Source organism: Haliotis asinina, chromosome 2, assembly GCF_037392515.1.
Source record: "Haliotis asinina isolate JCU_RB_2024 chromosome 2, JCU_Hal_asi_v2, whole genome shotgun sequence".
Classification (NCBI taxonomy): domain Eukaryota; kingdom Metazoa; phylum Mollusca; class Gastropoda; order Lepetellida; family Haliotidae; genus Haliotis; species Haliotis asinina.
The window spans coordinates 94,720,952-94,740,983 of NC_090281.1; the positions used below are offsets into that span (position 1 = coordinate 94,720,952).

Here is a 20,032-nt window from a genome sequence, read left to right on the forward strand (position 1 = left end):
GGGTTTATGCACTGATACAATATCCTGTTGTTCAATACTGCTGTCTAGGATGATGGTTGTTTAATGTTTGAAAAGCACGGACTACATGTTGAACACAAGCAAGGAGACAATGTGTGGAGCCAGGTTCTGTAACACATCTTTATGATATGGTTAAAATATCGGTAAAGGATCTTCGTAAAGCCCGACCTGGTAAGGAACTCGTGACACAGGATAAGAATGCAACAAGAAGCGTCCCTCGACATCACTTGGATGGTGATGCTTAATGGCTTACAATCAAAATAACTCAACTCAGGAATATTTCGCTGTTCTTTCATTTTCGACGACGATAAAGTCCGTTCCTTTGCATCGGCTATGGATTACTGACCCTTAAAAAGACATGCATCAAAAGGTCTGGTCAGCGCCCTATCTACAAACGCCTCTCTCGCCCCGATGCCATTTAAAATACATACGAAAGAAATGCAGATGACACTTGTGACACTCATGCGTGCATTGCTATGCTTCATGTTCTGGATATTGATAGCATGTGTCAGGACCGTCGACCACATCGGTTGCAATATGTGTATCTGTCGGAGTCTGAAATACAGCAGATGTCTGCAAGGACATCTCTGTGTTGTCTGAATCAGATAAACATGTTTCGTGGAGGAAATGGAAAAAAATAAATCGATATCGCCTTGTGTTGCACTGAGGATCTGAACTTGCTGACTTACAGTCTTGCTGTTTATCTCACGTATCATTTCCAGTGCTTCTCAATGACACTGTAAGTTAGGATGTTGTTCATTTATTGTGTTCCCTCTGATTCATGTTCACTGACATACAGTATGGGGTTATTGTTCTAGGTTTCTGGTGTATCTCAGCTTCACTGGACCACATGACTTGGTGTTCATCACACCTATCACTTTTAGTGTTCATCAGTCTTATTGGACTAAACGGATTGATGGTCATCACGCCCATCGCTTCTAGCACAGCTCAACCCTATTGGGTTACAAGGGTTGGTGTTCAAGATAGTTATCGCTTCCGGTGCAGGTCAACCTTGGTGGACCACAAAGGTTGGTCAAACATGCAGTTGTCGCTTCTAGTGTAGCTCCACCTAAATGGACCACAGGGGTTGGTGTTCACCACGTCCATCACCACCGGTTACAAGGGTTTGTCTTCAACACAGTTACCGCCTCCGGTGCAGCTCAACAGTATTAGACGACAAGTGTCGGTGTTCAATACAGTTGATGGTGCAGAATTACTGTAAGACATATGTTGGTGTTAAATGCAGTTATCGCTTCCGGTGAAGCTCAACCTTACTGGACCACAAAGGTGGATGTTCATTATATCTAGCACGTCTAGAACGTATCAGTCTCATTGGACTTAAGGGATTGATGGTCATCACGTCCATCGATTCTAGTCTCAACCTTATTGGACCACAAGTGTTGGTGTTCAATACAGTTATCGGTCCTGGTGCCGCTCAACCTTATTGAACTGAAAGGGTTGGTGCTCATCTCGAGTATTGCATCAAATCAGTTACTCAGTTACTCTCAACGGACTAGCCTCGTTTTTATCAGATGAATCGAGTTGTGTGAAAGTTTTACCTCCACTTCACGCAATCGCGTGTGGTGTACATAATTGTCAATTGTCATTTTCAATATATACATATGAAGCTATAATCCCGTCCAAACGAAATTTGGCACCTGACAAAGTACAGTAAGTGTGCAGATTTTCAGTCCCATGTAGCTAAAACCTTTTGTAATATGAACATACGTCTGTCGAGAAGTACATCACAATATTTAGTGAAGATTTATTGAACATTAACTGATATATTGCCATGCCTTTTAGGAGAGGAATTTGAAATATAGGGTGCATGCAAACAGATGTCTACGTATTCATGACGTCAGCCGTCTGATGACGTTGTTGGGGATTCTCTGCCATTCCTCACTCAGCACTTGAATCAACTGCCGACGTGTTGTTTGTGGAGGTGTAGGTCCCTGAGGTGTTCGATAGGTGCCATGTCAAGAGACCGTTGGGGCCAGAACGTTGACGTTGTTGCAATTCAGAAAGCCCTTTAAAATCCGAGCATATGGGACGTGACGTTGTCATTTTGAAGACGAGTCCCTCGCTGTTGTTGCTACATGAACGTGAGAACTACCGGCCTGAAAACGTGGTCGACGTAGCGTTGACCAGTCAGTGTCTCATCAAACAAGTCTTGTGGTCTGGTCTCCAATAATGCCTCCCCAGATCATCACATTACTTCCACCTAAAAGCTACGTCTCTTAAATGCAACAAGGAGCCATTTGTTCACCCACTCTCCTGTAAACTCGTGTCTTTCCGTCATTAAGGAACAGAGAGAACCTGCAAGTACATCATATTCTGCTCTCGTCAAAAAAGAGTACCCGTTGCCAGTCACGTCTCTGCCACCGTCGTACGTGACGTGCCAACAGTAATCTCTGCTGGCGAAGTTGAAGTGTCAGCAAAGTTCCTCTGTATGGTCTACGGTTCCTGCCGTCGGCACGGAGACGTCTGACCACTGCTTGTCGAGTGAGGAGGTGACCCAATGCCATTGCTGCCGTTGACGCTGCCGTCAGGAAGCGGTTACGTAGGTGGAGTTCTGGGCCGGTCTCTCGTCTGGTCAGGCTGCTGGAACTGCTGATTGAGGTTGGATATAGCCTTGGTAGAGCAAACGATTCTTGCTACGTGACTACGGGAAGCCCCCATTTATGTCATACCAATGGCTCGTTCACGTTGTTCTGTTGTAAGTCTTGGAATTCTCGGTGTGGTTTTCCAGTGACACTGATGGCAGCTGGTTATATCGTGCTTTTGAATACGGTTCATGCAGCTGCGAGAAAAAACAACTTTACAAGATGCTTGCCTGCGATCCATGCTTTAGAAATGTTGCTTTCCTGCTCTACCTTTCATGAGTCTATGAACACGTGAGAATTCAGGACATAGTATTTTGCAATATTTCAAAACACACATTTTTTAGGGCCCAAATGATGGGGTCAAACGTTTTTTTTTTTTTGAGTATATTAATAGATATATGAAGGTACACAACACTTGAAGACACGATGTAACTCCAGCTTGGATGCTTGCAGGTAGCAAGTTCCCATGTTACCCAGAATAGTGATATGCCTTCACTGGCTGGCGATCTATAGTCCGTTTTAATAATGAAAAGCCCTCTTAAATAACATCGTATTATGATAACATTTTTGTATCTGCGATACACTAATATGCCCTACTGTCCATCGAATATCCTTTAATTTTCTAACGTTATTTGTCTTAAAATATAACAATAAATTGTTTCTTAACTCGCTGTCTACAAACATACAGTACAATATGTAATATTTCGATCAATAAAAACACAAACAAACAGGCACCAAAATGAAAAATAAAATGACACCGTGAAAGTGGTTACGTCTTTAAACCAAAACAAACACTGAATACCACCTGGGATTGAAATGCGAAAGCACAAATATATCGACTAAAAAAACTCTGGTAATTGATGGCGTGGCTTTGGACGTTCCACATGTTCGTTCACTCTGTTGTTTGGTTCATACACCATTTCAAAACTGAAGCAAGTCAGACAGATTATTTCCTTCAGGTCTTGTAACATTGGGCCAGAACCTAACTCCTCATCAGAATGAACAAGCTCTGTGTGACGAGACACGTGCTGGTACCACGAATTTCCCAGAGGAAATTACACGGTGCAAACGGAGCAAATTATTTCCCTGAGACCTAAGTCCATCTGTCACCACTCCCGTCTGGGCTCAGTGGTCACGAGAACTGACCACATAGTGAGGCTATTATTTGTCGAGAACAAATTCTTGCACGAACAAGAGTGACAGCGATAGCCTTTACAGTTTTGGGGGTATTTGGGGGCTACACCGCTCATATAACAATGACGTTTTGCACCAAGATAGTACGTGGGGTGTGATTGTAACGAAATTAGATACCTCATATCGGCATGTCGTACATATGGTGTGGTGTGGTCGTGTTTGCTGTGGTGGTAGTTCGTCGCCTACTGAACATCATTACAGCACACACTGGGCTCAGTTAATGACTTCCCAGCGGGACACGTTGCTGGAACAATACCGATCCAATTACCTTGGGACTGTTCTGTCACATTTCCAAAGAGACAGAACATTTATTAAATGCATAGAGAATGGTCCTTCGTTCAACGCTCTGAACTATACGTAAAAACCGATTGGTAACCTACATCCGAACAGTCAGTTGGGGTAATAGAGTACAGGGTCATGACGGTCACATGGATATAATTAGCTGTCGGATACAACGATACAATGAATGAGAATTGTTGAGTTGGGACATAATAAAGGATCCATGGGCCATGATAAAACGCTTTCTATTCTAAAAAGAATCGGCTAGCTGATTTTTAGTCTGATCAAGAGGACGATTATTTTGAGTTCGTTGTATTCGTTATAACCGTACTTGTTTGAGACACACAGACAGTAACCGAATAGTGTTACTTAGCTCACAAAATATTCTTCACAGTTGTATGCAAAAGTCAAATCAAAATGTCTCTCATCCTTGTCAAAAAAGGATTTTCTAACACTGGGAAGTAAAAATGATGAAAATCAGATATAGATTTGTGGGTTATATGTGATCAAGGTGATTTGCGTTGTGGTGGTTGGGGATGTTTCTTGTGAGCAGTATATGTGTTGAAGATGATTTTTAGTATGAGCAGTATATGTGTTGAAGATGATGTTTAGTATGAGCAGTATATGTGTTGAAGATGATGTTTGGTGTGAGCAGTACATGTTTTGGAGATGTTTGGTGTGAGCAGTATGTGTGTTGAAGGTGATGTTTAGTGTGAGCAGTATATGTGTTGAAGGTGATGTTTGGTGTTAGTAGTATATGTGTTGAAGGTGATTTTTAGTATGAGCAGTATATGTGTTGAAGGTGATGTTTGGTGTGATCAGTATATGTGTTGAAGATGATGTTTAGTATGAGCAGTATATGTGTTGAAGATGATGTTTGTTGTTAGCTGTACATGTTTTGGAGATGTTTGGTGTGAGCAGTATGTGTGTTGAAGGTGATGTTTAGTGTGAGCAGTATATGTGTTGAAGGTGATGTTTGGTGTTAGTAGTATATGTGTTGAAGGTGATGTTTAGTATGAGCAGTATATGTGTTGAAGGTGATGTTTGGTGTGATCAGTATATGTGTTGAAGATGATGTTTAGTATGAGCAGTATATGTGTTGAAGATGATGTTTGTTGTTAGCTGTACATGTTTTGGAGATGTTTGGTGTGAGCAGTATGTGTGTTGAAGGTGATGTTTAGTGTGAGCAGTATATGTGTTGAAGGTGATGTTTGGTGTTAGTAGTATATGTGTTGAAGGTGATGTTTAGTATGAGCAGTATATGTGTTGAAGGTGATGTTGGGTGTGATCAGTATATGTGTTGAAGGTGATGTTTGGTGTGATCAGTACATGTTTTGGAGATGTTTGGTGTGAGCAGTATATGTGTCGAAGGTGATGTTTAGTATGAGCAGTATATGTGTTGAAGGTGATGTTGGGTGTGATCAGTATATGTGTTGAAGGTGATGTTTGGTGTGATCAGTACATGTTTTGGAGATGTTTGGTGTGAGCAGTATATGTGTTGAAGGTGATGTTTAGTATGAGCAGTATGTGTGTTGAAGGTGATGTTTAGTATGAGCAGTATATGTGTTGAAGGTGATGTTGGGTGTGATCAGTATATGTGTTGAAGGTGATGTTTGGTGTGATCAGTACATGTTTTGGAGATGTTTGGTATGAGCAGTATATGTGTTGAAGGTGATGTTTGGTGTGAGCAGTATATGTGTTGAAGGTGATGTTTGGTGTGAGCAGTATATGTGTTGAAGGTGATGTTTAGTATGAGCAGCATATGTGTTGAAGGTGATGTTTGGTGTGAGCAGTATATGTGTTGAAGGTGATGTTTGTTGTGAGCAGTATATGTATTGAACGTGATGTTTAGTGTGAGCAGTATATGTGTTGAAGCTTATGTTTGGTGTGATCAGTATGTTTTGGAGATGTTTGGAGTTAGCATTATATGTGTTGAAAGCGATGTTTGGTGTTACCAGTCTATGTGTTGAAGGTGATACTTAGTGAGATGAGTATATGTTTTGGAGATGTTTGGTGTGAGGAATATATGTTGATGGGGTGTGTATGTGTTGAAGGCGATGTTCTAATGTGTGCATGGGTGTGCATAAGTGCATAGACTGATTGGTACGTGTGTGACACATATGCATTTGGGAAGTCTGTTCTATGTGTGTTCCTAGGGATGCTTGTCGCTTGTTGAGAATTGTGAGTGGCATGTAGAGGTAAATGGAATGTTGCATGTGCGACCAGTGTCGATTGACTGTTATGTGCTAAAAGGCTCAATGGGAGTGAGTTGCTGTTGGGTCATTAATGAACTTACAACCAACTATGTATTTCGACAATTAATGAAATCATCTAACTGCTCATTAGTAACATCTATCCAACGAGTGATATTTTATCGCTTTCCCCAAGTGCTCTTGGTGTTCTGTTTAACAACGCACTGTAACGCATCTGCCATACCCATGCATCATTAAAGCCTCATCACAAAAACCGTAAATTCCAAATGAGCTGAACTCCCAGATATACGCATTGTAAATTTGTTTTAGCAATGAAAAGGAATGGTATGACCCCTTTGTTGTCTGTCTGCTTTTAAGGTCAGTACAAAAACTTAATCTGGGCAACGACATGACATTTAAGTTGCAGTTTAGGTCTCTTTAGTGAACTTGTTCTTAAATGTCAAAGTCCAGTAATGCGTCCTCACCATTTTGATCATGAATCTTATGAGTCTATGAGGACAACTTAGAGTTTATGTTCATCTATTGTTAAAGTTAATAGAGGATAATGCGTCATTCGGCATGGTTGATGCGTATTTAATATTACCGTACTCTCACAAACATAGAGCGAATGGGAAATATCATAAATAATACACCACCTGCAAGACAAACAAACTATACATGGATTTATATTAAAATACATTGACAGACAGAAGAAGGTATACACTCAAAAACTTGATTTGATCAAAATGTTACAAACATTTTCAAAACATTACTTTGCTGAAAATAGCAACGGCAATATATGTCAATGGCGAATACTTTCCCTTGCCTCAAAAATATAAATTATATACAGAAACCTCGTTATGTCAAATCCCATGAGACCCTGAAAGGCAATGTCAGTCTTCCGAGTAAGAGACATATATAATAACAAATTCCTGAGGGTCCACAATTAGCGATCGCCGAGTCTCGGGGGGTTTTATGGGGGACAGATGGGGGACAGCAACCATGCGGATCTATATATAGATATAGATCTTCACGCATTGCACCAAATTGAGGAAGCTGGACTTTCAGGGTGACGTTCTAGCAAGTCCTATACTTATGTATGTATTTTATCAGAGTCTAAACTCCACAGTTTCTCAGTTGATACCACACGATAACACTACCGTTTAAGAAAGATAGAATTAGAAAACAGAAACGATTTGTGTGAATACAAAGAGACGCATCAGTGGCGATACAGAGATGAAACTGAAAAGGTGAGTCTAACCTTTCTCACCTCCGACGACAGTCTCAAACACTTGCTAAGTCAAACCATATGTTCAGCATAGACAGATATAACTGACTATCTCATAACTAACTGGATATGTATTTTACGATCAAAAATTCATCGGTAACTTAGAATATGTTAAGAATGGAATTCATCTCCATGTATGCTACACTGTACCGCGAAACACCGCGATCTCTAATTGTGGAGCCCAAGGAATTTGTTATTACATGTTTCTATGAGTCTTAGGACTGGCACTGCCATATTCAGTGGAGGCTGTTAAAACCGGCATCTGTCCAATCCGACAAGTTGCGAACACTGGCGTAAAATGTAAGTTTCAATCCGGCAGATTGTCTAAACCGAATTGTTTCTTCAGTCCCAATGAGTGCCGGTTTATACAGCTTCCACAGTATATACAGAACATCAAATATGATCAAAATGAGACGTGTGAATGAATGTTCATTCAAATGCATGTATGTTGTCTGGGCTTTCGATTTTGTATATGTATATGCTGTTCAGAGGCAAAGAAGAGGAATATTCCCCGTATTTCCTACTCGCCCCGATAATTAACGGAAAGATCGATAAGCAAGAAGGGTTCAATTAACAACGTTAAAGCTTCCGCGTCATATACGCTTACCCTATGCTGGTTTTGAACACTGAGCTGACAATGTGTCCACTTCTGTTAATTACTGAGTCAATCGTCAACGCCATTCACGATGAATCTTGTTTAGGAAACGTGACGGAGATGTGCATATAAAATATCAATACTCGTATTGCACTTTTCTGTGCACTCAACGTCTAGCAATTCCCCATCGGTCTTATTATGACTGCAGTATACACTACTCTAGATGTCTGACAATGCCTATGGAGCTCAAAGTGAAGATGTAATGAGTCAATTTGTATCATTCTGAACGCTGAGTTCGATGTTAAATGGTGTCACAGAATGAATGTTGCCAGACAATGTAAACGTTAATTGTAGAATATTTTCTTCAAAGTACAAGATCTGATTAATCCTGTTCAGACGAGTCAAATGTAGCCAAGTATAGAGAAGACGTGTTCGCTGGAGTTTATTTCAAAGAAAACCAGAAACGCCAGGAAATTAGTTTTACTGAATATTTCATTGGATCGGATTTACAGAGAAATGAGCCTGGAAATGTGGACATTGGAGCCAATCCCGACTGCAAGACCCCCTTAAACAATCGACTTGTCTCGATGGTTTGACTAATTTGAACTAAGCGCTATATTCATAATGTAACAACCGATGCAGACAGCTGCATGTCGCTGACAGCTGTAGGAGTCAACTCACGTCCGGACGAGCGTCCGGTCTTAACACTGTAACCTGACCAACACAGCACGCCCAGCAAGATCCGAGGGGGGGGGGGGAAGGGGGGCGTTGTGAAATGGCCAAAAGGTCAGTTACACGTGACTCCAATATCTTTAAAACGGGGACATTTGTCATGATAACATTAGACACAGTGTGTAGTAAATATGTGTGTGAGGTGCGTATAATGTTCTTTAGAACTGTCATTGTACGTTTTATTCAACTTAGTTTGGTCTGTTACGAATGGAAATACAATATTGCTCCTTTGAATGTAATTTCTTTGTACACGAATTTTCAGCTATGCCTAGCGTAATAAAACGTTACTTCCTTGAAGCAGCACCAACTGAAATGGCGTCAAGAATGGTTTATGGCATGTTACTACAAACTTATTTGCAGGATTAAGACTGAGTGGGTCTATTTGTGCTAAAACCACTGTGGACAACATTCAGATCTAATGTATGGCAACTTACGTTCTGCGAAACGACATCACAGAGGCGTCATAAAGAGTATTCAGCTAAAAGAATGTGGACTTCAGTAAGTAAAGCAGATCTTCGAACTTTATCCGTCAATAAACCAGAAACATCAAAACCACGACAATCTGTTTTACCAGAACTCCAGTGGCCATGCTGAATGGACATCCTATGCTCCTGGCGAACTAGTACACATATTCAATATACGACCTTTTTTCCGTTGTTGGTTTTTTTGTATTGTTTTGCAAGACAGCTACAGTTGAAAGGAACCATTTCTTCGTTTGCCTGCTCAAACGCAGTAAAGGGATATTTTTTCCATTGTACTTGTCTGTTAAGAATACAAAGAGAATACGTGATCAATAAAAATGTATATAAATCGTTATCGTGATCCAGATTGAGTGTTCCCTCACGTCATTCACTGGGCATTTAGCTGCTCACCTTAATGGTCGCGTGAGTGTATGTGAGCATGCGCGCGTGTCTGTGACTGTGTGTATGTATGTTCAGTGCCCCATAAGGATAATTTGTTGAAGGTTCGGTTGTCCTTCTGGAGTTTCTATCTTCAGAACAGCGTAACGGCATTCAATAAGACATAGACATGGTACTTGTTGATATCGTGCAGCAGTAAGTGGAAGAAATAGGGCAGGTCGGCTTGGAATAGCCTATGTCTGGTTGACATATCCGTGTCAGTCCGTGGCAACTCCGTACAACCAATAAGTCCCTATATAACTGAAGACGACGTTTAACCTCATTTCTCCTCAACAATCGTTATTATCACTCTTTACCTGTTCTTCGAATTGGAGGAAAACAGACACCTATCATATTATGTCCTGGATTTTTTCTCAGTCCCAGGTATGCAGGTGTGAAAAATAACTAATGACGAAAAGCATGTCTGGCAGTTATGTACAAGATGCTGCAGAACCTTCCTGTAAATCTTACTTGAGTAACTTGAAACGGCTTTCCAGTTCACTTTGCAGTTAAATAACAGTAAACATTTCTTTGGTCACGCAGGTATAAGTACCAGTTTTTATATTATTTAGATATAAAGCTCTGGAAACATACACAGCCATGGATTCATAGTACCTGTAAACTTGCCATTTTGTGAATTTACATAACAAACGTATGTAAGTGGATGGAAACGTAGTTGTTATATTGTTACAGCTTTGATGTATACTTATATATGAACTCGAGGTAGGCAGCAGTGACATACACACTCAACGTCACTTATTTCACAATCCAAGGGACCATCGAAATGATTGAGCTGGTCGTACGTGAAAATACGAGATAAATGGATTTTGGGACGTTCATCTTAGGGCATTTGGGATCAATCGTAACTTATTGATACAAAATACACATACTTGCGATACAGTTTAAATTGTAAACAACAATTGTCTAACTATCAAACGAAAAGGAATATGGAAAATAGAAAACAAAATAATGTATAATGTCGTGTAGCGTGGATTCCTGGGCAATATCCCAGCAATATTAGTCCTCAGTTTGACCTGGCCGTATGAAATGACATAACGGATCGGTCACAGATTGATTTTGTTGACTGAATGTTATCTTATACCCTCCACATCAATCTTTGATCACGTTATCGCTCACTTATTTCGAATGGTTCAGCCCCGACTCTCGACAGCCGTTGACATGTCGCTATAGCCTTAGTGTGAGAATAAGTAACAGTACAAAAGACAAAATACAAAAAAATACGAAAACAATTGAAAAAACAGCTTTAACACTTACCCTTTGAAGAGAGTGGTATATATCACTCCCGTGCATCCAAGGAATAACAGGTCGTTCATCACATGGTATCCCTCTTGTTTTGTTGTAATTGTACACAGTACGTCTCCTGAACGTATAATTAAACACATCCGTGTTCCGTCGAATCATATCCCGAAGTGCTTGATATAATGCCTCAACTACATCGACTGACAGTGCTGCGTCTACCTGTGGAGGACATTCTCGTTTAGACTCAAACCATACCGAATGTGTACATGGAACGGTGTGAAAAATACTAAACGTCAGACTGTGTCCACAGTCGATAGACAATCCAAGACAAGCGGGTTGAATATGATGTGTAATGTATGTATGACACGGCCAGATGTAAGAGGAACGTTCAAAGAGTGCAAGGCATATATCCATGACAACATATTGAACGGAATTTGGGAATGTTTCTCCTCATGCAGTAATTATATATATTATATATATATATATATATATATGTGCTGACTGCATGGCTCCAGGCAATGCATAAACCAACGTCTGTCTATCGCTTGAAATATTTACTTATCTTGGGATGGGATATTGCATTTCCTACATTTGTATGTTATATTTTCTCCCACAGGAAAATATAGCCTCGGACTATCACCAACATTTACGGTTCCTTTTGGAACCATTACCATTCCTGTACTATACTGTTGCTTTTTGTAGTTGTGCTGGTTTAGTCCTGCAAAATTTGTATTTTTGTTTGGTAACACCGCACTCAGCAATATCGATTCTGGACCAGACATTACGGTGACCAACAACAAGAGCATAGATACGCAATGTGGATACGATGGCATGCGAGCCTGACCTCCAGATCCCTTTAGTTGCCTCTTACAAGCGTTCGTTGCTAAAGACCAGTTCTAACTGGATGTTTCCGGACTGCCCACGTTGTGTTTGCAGTTAGGTTCTTATCAACTGAACGGTATATCCAGTCAGGGTTATTCAGTGGAATAAAGTTACACAGTCTTCGTTCAAGGAACACACTATACCCTCCATGCCATACCTTGCCGTGTCCTATCTGGGTATATCTAACGGCAGTTGTGTAAATAATCGTAAGTAGTTCTGCTGCTTGTAATGGTACCAGTAACACTAAGCTAACGTCGTGGGTTCTAATCCAGCTTCAACTTGATATTTATTCTCAGCACAACACCCATGCCTGTGGATTTCGTAAAGCTGGTATACAGCTAAACGTATCATACATGTACTACGAACATGAATTAAGTGAGTTAATATTTAACGTCACATCGGCAATATCTCAACCATATCGTGACGAACATGAAACGTTCCATATGACGAACCTATGAGAACAGAAGAAAATATTCACCTTCTAATATTACAAAGTACCCTTCCTTTACGAGAGCTATTTTTGCCAATTCCGACTATTCCGTGTTACATGTGATACCTATCACATACGAATCACGTTATCCTATATCAAACAAAAGGTCGTTTGCGACTTTAATCTTGACCGATCTTCAGTCTGTAACCCGACGATGTTACTGATATTTATAACTGGGTTGCTTCACGCTTCCAGCGCCAGACCCGTGATCGTGATTTTACCTCACACCTCAATCCGTCCTCACTTGTTAAGTTACCACACCGTGACATAATAGAATTGAAGCGTGAAACTCATTGAAATTAAATATCTTTCTTAAATTTTGTACATGATTAAAAACATTTCACTAATTTCTATTTTGTTGTAAAAGTTCATTTCACCATGTGACAATTAGTATGCTTCATTTCAATGATTGTGCACAACCTGGCCTAGTGGATAAAGCGTTCGCTCTTCACGCCGATTCCTCAGTCTAGGTTCATTTCCGATACCATCCGCCATTGTATTGCTGGATTACTGCTATAGGTTCCTTTACACCTTACTCAGTCTCTCATCGATATCCTTCAACCAGTAGGAACTAATCTTCATTGGTGCATCAGCTTTGCCCAATCACTCTCATGTGACTGAGTAAACCTTCGCAAATATATCCACGAAAGTGCATGCAAGTCTAGACAATGTGACAAGTCTAGCTATCTAGATTTCTTAGCTTCACAAAATGAAGAAAGACTCAGGGTTCCATTTCATTATATTATTTTTTTTACTATGAACTTTTTTCAGAACAAATATGTTCATTTCAGAGACTAGGTGTCATTCTAAATATAACTTAGGGTACCTGGATTCTAATTAAGAAATATCTTCTCTAAATTATTCTAATTACATCTGTGATTAACGTGAACCATATGGGGCAAAATGAACGTCTCACTTCAACTACCAGTATAAGTTTAGATCAAGTTCCAGATGAAGCTGACTAGTCAAGCGACACTCCACGATTGCATTGTGGGAATGAAAACATTGTGAACGTTACCGTCTTGCTGTAAATTTGTGAGTCGAGCTATACATTTATCCCTCAGAAACCATAAAAATATTTTTTTCATCTGTTAGCTGAGTGACGCAACTGCGAACCAGGAAACGGGATGGAACGGACTAGATTACTGTAGGAGGCTGTACGAGGCGATGACAACTGACATGCATCGTGGCGTCAGTTACATTGTGACGTATTGCAAAATACTCGATTACGAGGGGGCAGACTAGAATGGCGAAATGATGCCAACGCATTGTGACGTAAAGCAAACTGTGCATTACGTTTGATAAAGTACTGTCCACGCCTTTGGTCTTCACGCAAGCATCTTAGAATCACAAATGATAATAGAAATAAGCACATCTCGATGTTGGTATTATCCTATTTTACTGTGGAAACAAACTGTTTTCCCACATTTATCTCAGATACACAGGACATGTACATTCATCATCTAGAGTTCAGTGGAACTAAATTACATTTTGCTGAGGTGGTTTCAATACCAGAACATGGAATCGATACATCTGTACTACTCTATGCATGGAATTCAAATTGAAGAGAATGTAATACTAATATTAAGTATAAATTATGCCAAGCTCCACGTCCTCTGTACAGTTGTTGTTGTTTAACCTATAAATGATTGAACTCAATGTGGAAAAGTTATTTGAAAATATAGATTAACCAAGAGGATATTAATTACGTATACCGTATGAGTATTTTTTGATATTTTCCAGGTTTTGTTTTGCACTGTGGTTGACGATTTGTCAATAAATAAAGACACTCTAAAGCCTGTTTTCTTTCATTTCGTCCATTGTTCGTTTCCAACAGTGTATTTGTTTTCGACTAATTCTTTATAATATTCCCACTTTGGAAACGTACCAAAAATGTCTGTGGCAAATGGTTTTCAAGTGTCATTTTGGATTTAACCCGGGAAAGAATAACTGTCGAACGCACTGCCACTCATCAACAGAAACCGCTCTCAAGATACAAGGGCCCGGAAATAAAATTACCAGGGTGAAAAGAACATTTGGCATTTACTTAAACTCATGCAAAGTACCTGAACAAAATCCTGTCCTGCTCCAGGCCATACTGTTGACGACAGGTTTCTCCATCCGTCCAGAAAGCTTTGGACAGTCCTGGAGTTGTGGTTGACTAGTTGAAATCCTGTAATGTTGACGCCCCCGTGACGAAACCGTGTGAGATTGAAATTTAGAATATCCTGAAAAATAACAGGCAATGGCTTTACGAAGGACAAATGATAGGTTGCCGGTACTCCAGTGGCAAGACCAAAAGTTGCATGTTATTGCAATGTTCACAGCCAATTATCAAAACGCCTTACACGCTAAAAACTACAAGACTTCTGTGAACGAACTGTTAGTTTGATGGAAAGGTTATTACATTTACATGTTGGTTTTATTAGTAAGTACACAACTGATTGAGGCGGAGCACTGATAAAGACGCCTCTCAGTGATACACTGGTATTGTCAGATTCACTTTATGAAAGGGAAGAGTTGGTAAAAAGACGTATTTCAATATTATGGCATACATACCACACTCAAGTGTCAAGACCACTTTGCTGACATAACAATAAAACTATAATCATCTTGCATCGTGATGCAGGTTAGTCACAAACTCTTGACTGCTCGTTCTAAGGACACACACGGGCAGAATGCACAAAACAGACTTAATAGCATCATGAGTTCATAGCTGATGACACGCTATAAAATTATGGGCTGTCTGGTGAAAAAAAGGGAAATATGCGGACGCGTGTTACAAATTTTGCATCCCAAGTACCGTTTGTCCGACTCCCCGTTTGATACTCCCCGACCTGATGACTGGCCACGAGAGGGTACAGGGACACACCTGTTGATCATGCAGAATGTAGAAGGACGCAATGAAAGAGACTGTCTCTAAATCTTCTTGGAGGTACTGAAGAGGCAGCGCTGCCTTGGAGAAGTTCCATTGTGGGATGAGCGCGAGTGTGTCTGTGTGTGTGCCTGTGATAATTATGCGGCGATTGTTGTTAATGTCGAATTCTGGGTTGCACGCGAATAGTCTTGTTCTTGTTGATGATGGTGGTAATGATGCGGATGGATCAAGGTTATCGATGTTTCAGCTAAAAGTTCAGCGTTTATCATTACCTGACAATTAATGTTCAATTGTAAGTACGACTATATTCAAGCGGTATCGATCGAATCCATGGCGGATGAACGTCCTCGTCAATATTACTCGAATCATGGCATGCTGGAAACGAATTCTTGAATAAATATATCAAAATATTGACGAACTGATTTTATCGCAGGCTGTGAAATCTTCAGAGCTATCCACGCTTGCACGTTAACAGGAAATGACATGAATTTAATCCATGATTTTCCCCGACAACTAGCAGACAAAAATATAACTGTGGAGGAAAGGTGGACATGCCATCACCGAAATAGGATGATGGCACGTTTATATCAAATGTGTTTATATCAAATGTATATCTTTTTAAACAGAAAAAAGGAAGCAGTGCAGTCAATTTCGTCCATAACAGGGAAGCTGACATCTAGAAACACTTATCAGATGGATTATTATGGCATTTAAACATGTACTTTGCAATGTGTTCATTCGCGATAACTAATAGGTGCTGATGTTTTATTGAAATGAAGTTGAAAGTCAATATTATTTAGGAATAGATATGTAATGTATTTTAAATGTCTATATATAGTATGTCCTATAACATATTTTTACGTAATATAGTGGTTCTATATACTCGTTTCAAGATGCAGTTGTTACTCCTCTCGTTTCTCCATTGATGTTTCGAGCATTTATTCAAGAATTCCAATTTAATATCTTCCACATCAATCCTATTTTTACACATTGAATCTGTGTGAAAATGTCGTGATGGTAACACAATTAAAGCTCCTAACATCATAATTATGATGATGTATCTTAACTGTCACTATTCTACGGGAAATGCATTGTATGGGTGAAAGAAAAGGTTCGCGTACATATTTAGGAATTAAAATACAAAATGTACTTATAAGCCTTATGTAACTGGCCAACATTTAAATATTTGCAAACACTATTCATATCAAATTGTGTTCATATAGGAGCCAGAGTGAACCTCGGTTATTCCAAAAGTTGCGTCCGGTGTGCATTTCAGGATCAAATGACCTTTCGTTTGAAGAGGACATTTTGACCTGATTTTGACCTTCAGTGCATCTAAAACCTTTCACCAAGGTATTAAACCTAGAAACCCGGCCTCTTTTGAGTCCTTATTTTTACATAATACCCACACGAGGTGATATAACTCACCACCATTCAAATGACATTTATCCTAATTCACTGTCGTCTACACTGACAAAATTTCATCCTCCCACCCCCAACCCTCCCACCCCAACCCCAACAGAGAAGTGACAAAACGTGTAAAACAAGAAGTGTAAAACGTATATATGGATGGCGATAGATATAAGAGGTCACGCCATCCCTTAAACAACTCATGTCAATGTCTTGACATAACAGGAAAATGTTCTGATAATTAAATACGCCCTGCGTGGGCAAACTTTAATTTTGTCTGTATCTGGTGAAATAGAAATGTGATAAACAAGGCGTTCAGCCGAAAGACAGCTATATGATCTCATAGGTCTTAACACTTCCTCTACAGCCATGCTTTATCAGATTTGAAACACAATGCCTTCCTACGCGTTCGTTGCTAAACTTTATTAATATATTTTTTTGTCGCACTGGGGTGAATATATTCACCAAACACCACAACTAAAGCCTGCAAAATTGCTGACGTGGCATTAAACACTCATTAAATGGAAGATAGATGATAGCCAATTAGTTCAGTTTAGAGGTTGTAGCTAAAACACCAGTTCCTTGACTGTTCTAACTAATCGATCGTCTTCTGTCACTTTTTAACTAATCATTTTCTGTTTAGTATCTGATGGTGATCAATCACTGGTCTTATTTTTTCCTTGCACGACGTGTTTTAATAGCAGTGCAAATAAAGTCCTCTCATTGTCTTGGATTAAAACACCACTGTACTCGGGAGTCTCCCCATGCCTGATTTTGTATTTTGCTGAAATTAGCGTATCCTTTCAAAGAATTTTGTATTACTTCACTGTATGGAACGGGTCATGATTATGTTGGGGTTCGAGATGGAATGTCCCTGCTTGGTGGGTTTTCAGTCACCAGTAGTAGTGGGGTGGGAGGTGGTTAGAAGAACACGTTCATCTTGTCAAACAACTTGGTTGTGCATAAACACAGAGCAAAGCAACGTGCATGTACAGTCCTCGATGGAATAGAGGTTTGAAACTAGTTAATTGTTAGTCCAATGGCAATACGTTCCATGTAACGACTACCTGTAAACAATCGACTCTAGATCTCGTGATTGGCATTGTCCTGTTCTTGCTCTGAGACAGATTTGAGCAAGTAGACTGTAGGTAATTATGATGTCAGGTGCAGAAGGTTAAAGGTCACATAACGCTCTCATTCTCCTGGGTACTCGTTCACAGCATAGTGAACAGAGACATATTTTGAATAATAGAGATATGAGTTGAATAATGTAACCTTCCTAAGGTAATACCAAGTGACCAGACATTTTTCATCGAGAGCCATACTATCACCTGATGAACTAACTCAAAAAGCTGTCAAACATAGTAACCTATTACTGTAATCGTATACATAAGGCTAGAGTAATAACGGACCATGACTCTAGGATGATGATAAAATTGCGAGTGGTACTGTATCAGGCTGAAGATATGATCGTAAGCTTATGTGATGGTGACTGTCTGAGTTTGACATGACCGGGGTGGATACGAGAATAACACTTTTTCCCATATTGAATATCCCTACAAATCTGGCTTAAACGCAAATACTGAAAAACATAAGTTGCCCGCAAGCATGTGATTGGAAGCAGATTAAATCTGTCCACAGTCAACCTGATTTATGGAGTAGAGAAATTGGAATATCGACACACCTTAACTGCCGCAAATTGCATGGAAAAATAAAAAATGGGCTGACTCCTTTGTACATTATCATGAATTAAAAAAAAAGCATTCCCCTCTGTGTCAAGATGCTTGTAATCATTTTTTTACAAACCACCTATTTAACAAAGTGTCAGGGGAGCTCAACATTACAATCCGAGAATTCTTCAGTGAATAACAAGTTGTGAACCTTTCAACATTTTGTGGTAAAATTACCATTCATCGTTTACTGCGTTACTCTTTCATTTGAGTGCCTTGTTTACCTTCCACTGCAAATTAGATTACATGATAGAATAATAGATATATTAAAATTGTGACAAGGGTAAATACTAATCGGCAGCAGGCCTTAACTGAAATGAACCGTTCTTGAAACACATGTAAGATGACTTCACCTAACTGAATCTAGTATCGATGACGGCGCCTTGTACATTGCTACAGGGGACTGATAATTTTGTCTGCACTCACATCAGCTTTTTCTAGCCCTGTGTGATTATCGATAAACATGAGATTGTTCGCTCTTGTTTCAATCCAATACAAGTGTCATACACACTCTTGTTGTTCCCGAATTGCTTTAAGAAAATAAGCATTGTTTGCGCCAGGGACCATTGATCCTATGTTACATCAAGTAATAGACATACAGGTTGATGTCCTGTTAAACAAGGAAATTCGGTGCCATAAACATCCTGATATGTATGAAGAAGAGACGTAATGTTGCATGGTGATTTGCAGTGTAATTTGTCAGTGGTTTACTTTATCTCCGGAAACGTGGTGACCAGTGCAGTTATCTTGTAGACATGTCATAGTCATGAATAACACACGCGTAGCAACAGCGACTTATAGCAGTTTCAATAGCCAACCTACACCGTCTCAGTCTAGCCTGCGGTTCTGTATGAAATCAATTGCGACATAAAGCACATCGATGGCTTGAGCAACTACTATAAGAAACAACTACAGGAAGATATACCAGATCAACGTAACCGGTAAGGTTCAGTTGCATAGTAGGTGTGCAGTATCCAATGACTAGGTTGGTCACTGGCTAGAACTAAAATGGCTAGACTGAAAATCATCGCATCATAACGGGGTGGAAGGTGGTCTCATGACATCTATCTGTGCCCCTAGGTGTCCCTAGTACGAACATTTACCGATTGTTTTATTAAGGACATATATTACCGTGTGCGGCGTCAATCAACAACCAAAAATAACCCGTGGCTTTACAAATGACTGTCTCGAGTCATTTACATCGGCAAACGTATCGGTATTTCAAAACAGCAACACACATCTTTAAGTAATATATCAAATACATCATTCCAGACTTTGCTTAAGGGGTTATTCCGGTTCCTTTTCAAATTCTTTATGTATCATATCTACTAGAGTAAAATGATCTGATATCAATTTATTAGCCTATGTTTTTATGCTAACTTAGACAGGTTTTTCATCCATCTGAAATCCGCTCGAAGACTTTCGGCGTCAGTTCCTGGATCTTTATCAGTGGCTGGCGCTTTTTTAATATTTCATAGAAGATGCATTATCTCGTTCTGCCAAAGGGAGGCAGATTTGCTGTAACGAGCTTACAGTCAGGTCTAGTCTTTTATCTTGGGAGCAGTCCTGAAATATAGCAGAT

The 20,032-nt window shown here is 39.8% G+C and overlaps 1 protein-coding gene across 1 annotated transcript in view; it reads right to left on the minus strand.

Moving 5' to 3' along the window:
* LOC137273040 (glutamate receptor-like) overlaps positions 1-20,032 on the minus strand; it is a 102,969-nt gene that overhangs the window by 41,613 nt on the left and 41,324 nt on the right. Inside the window, exons 6-7 of the mRNA XM_067805481.1 lie at positions 14,499-14,660; positions 11,076-11,279 (exon numbers count right to left, since the gene is read on the minus strand). Of these exons, the coding sequence (XP_067661582.1) occupies positions 11,076-11,279; positions 14,499-14,660 (366 nt within the window). The remainder of the gene's footprint in view (positions 1-11,075; positions 11,280-14,498; positions 14,661-20,032) is intronic.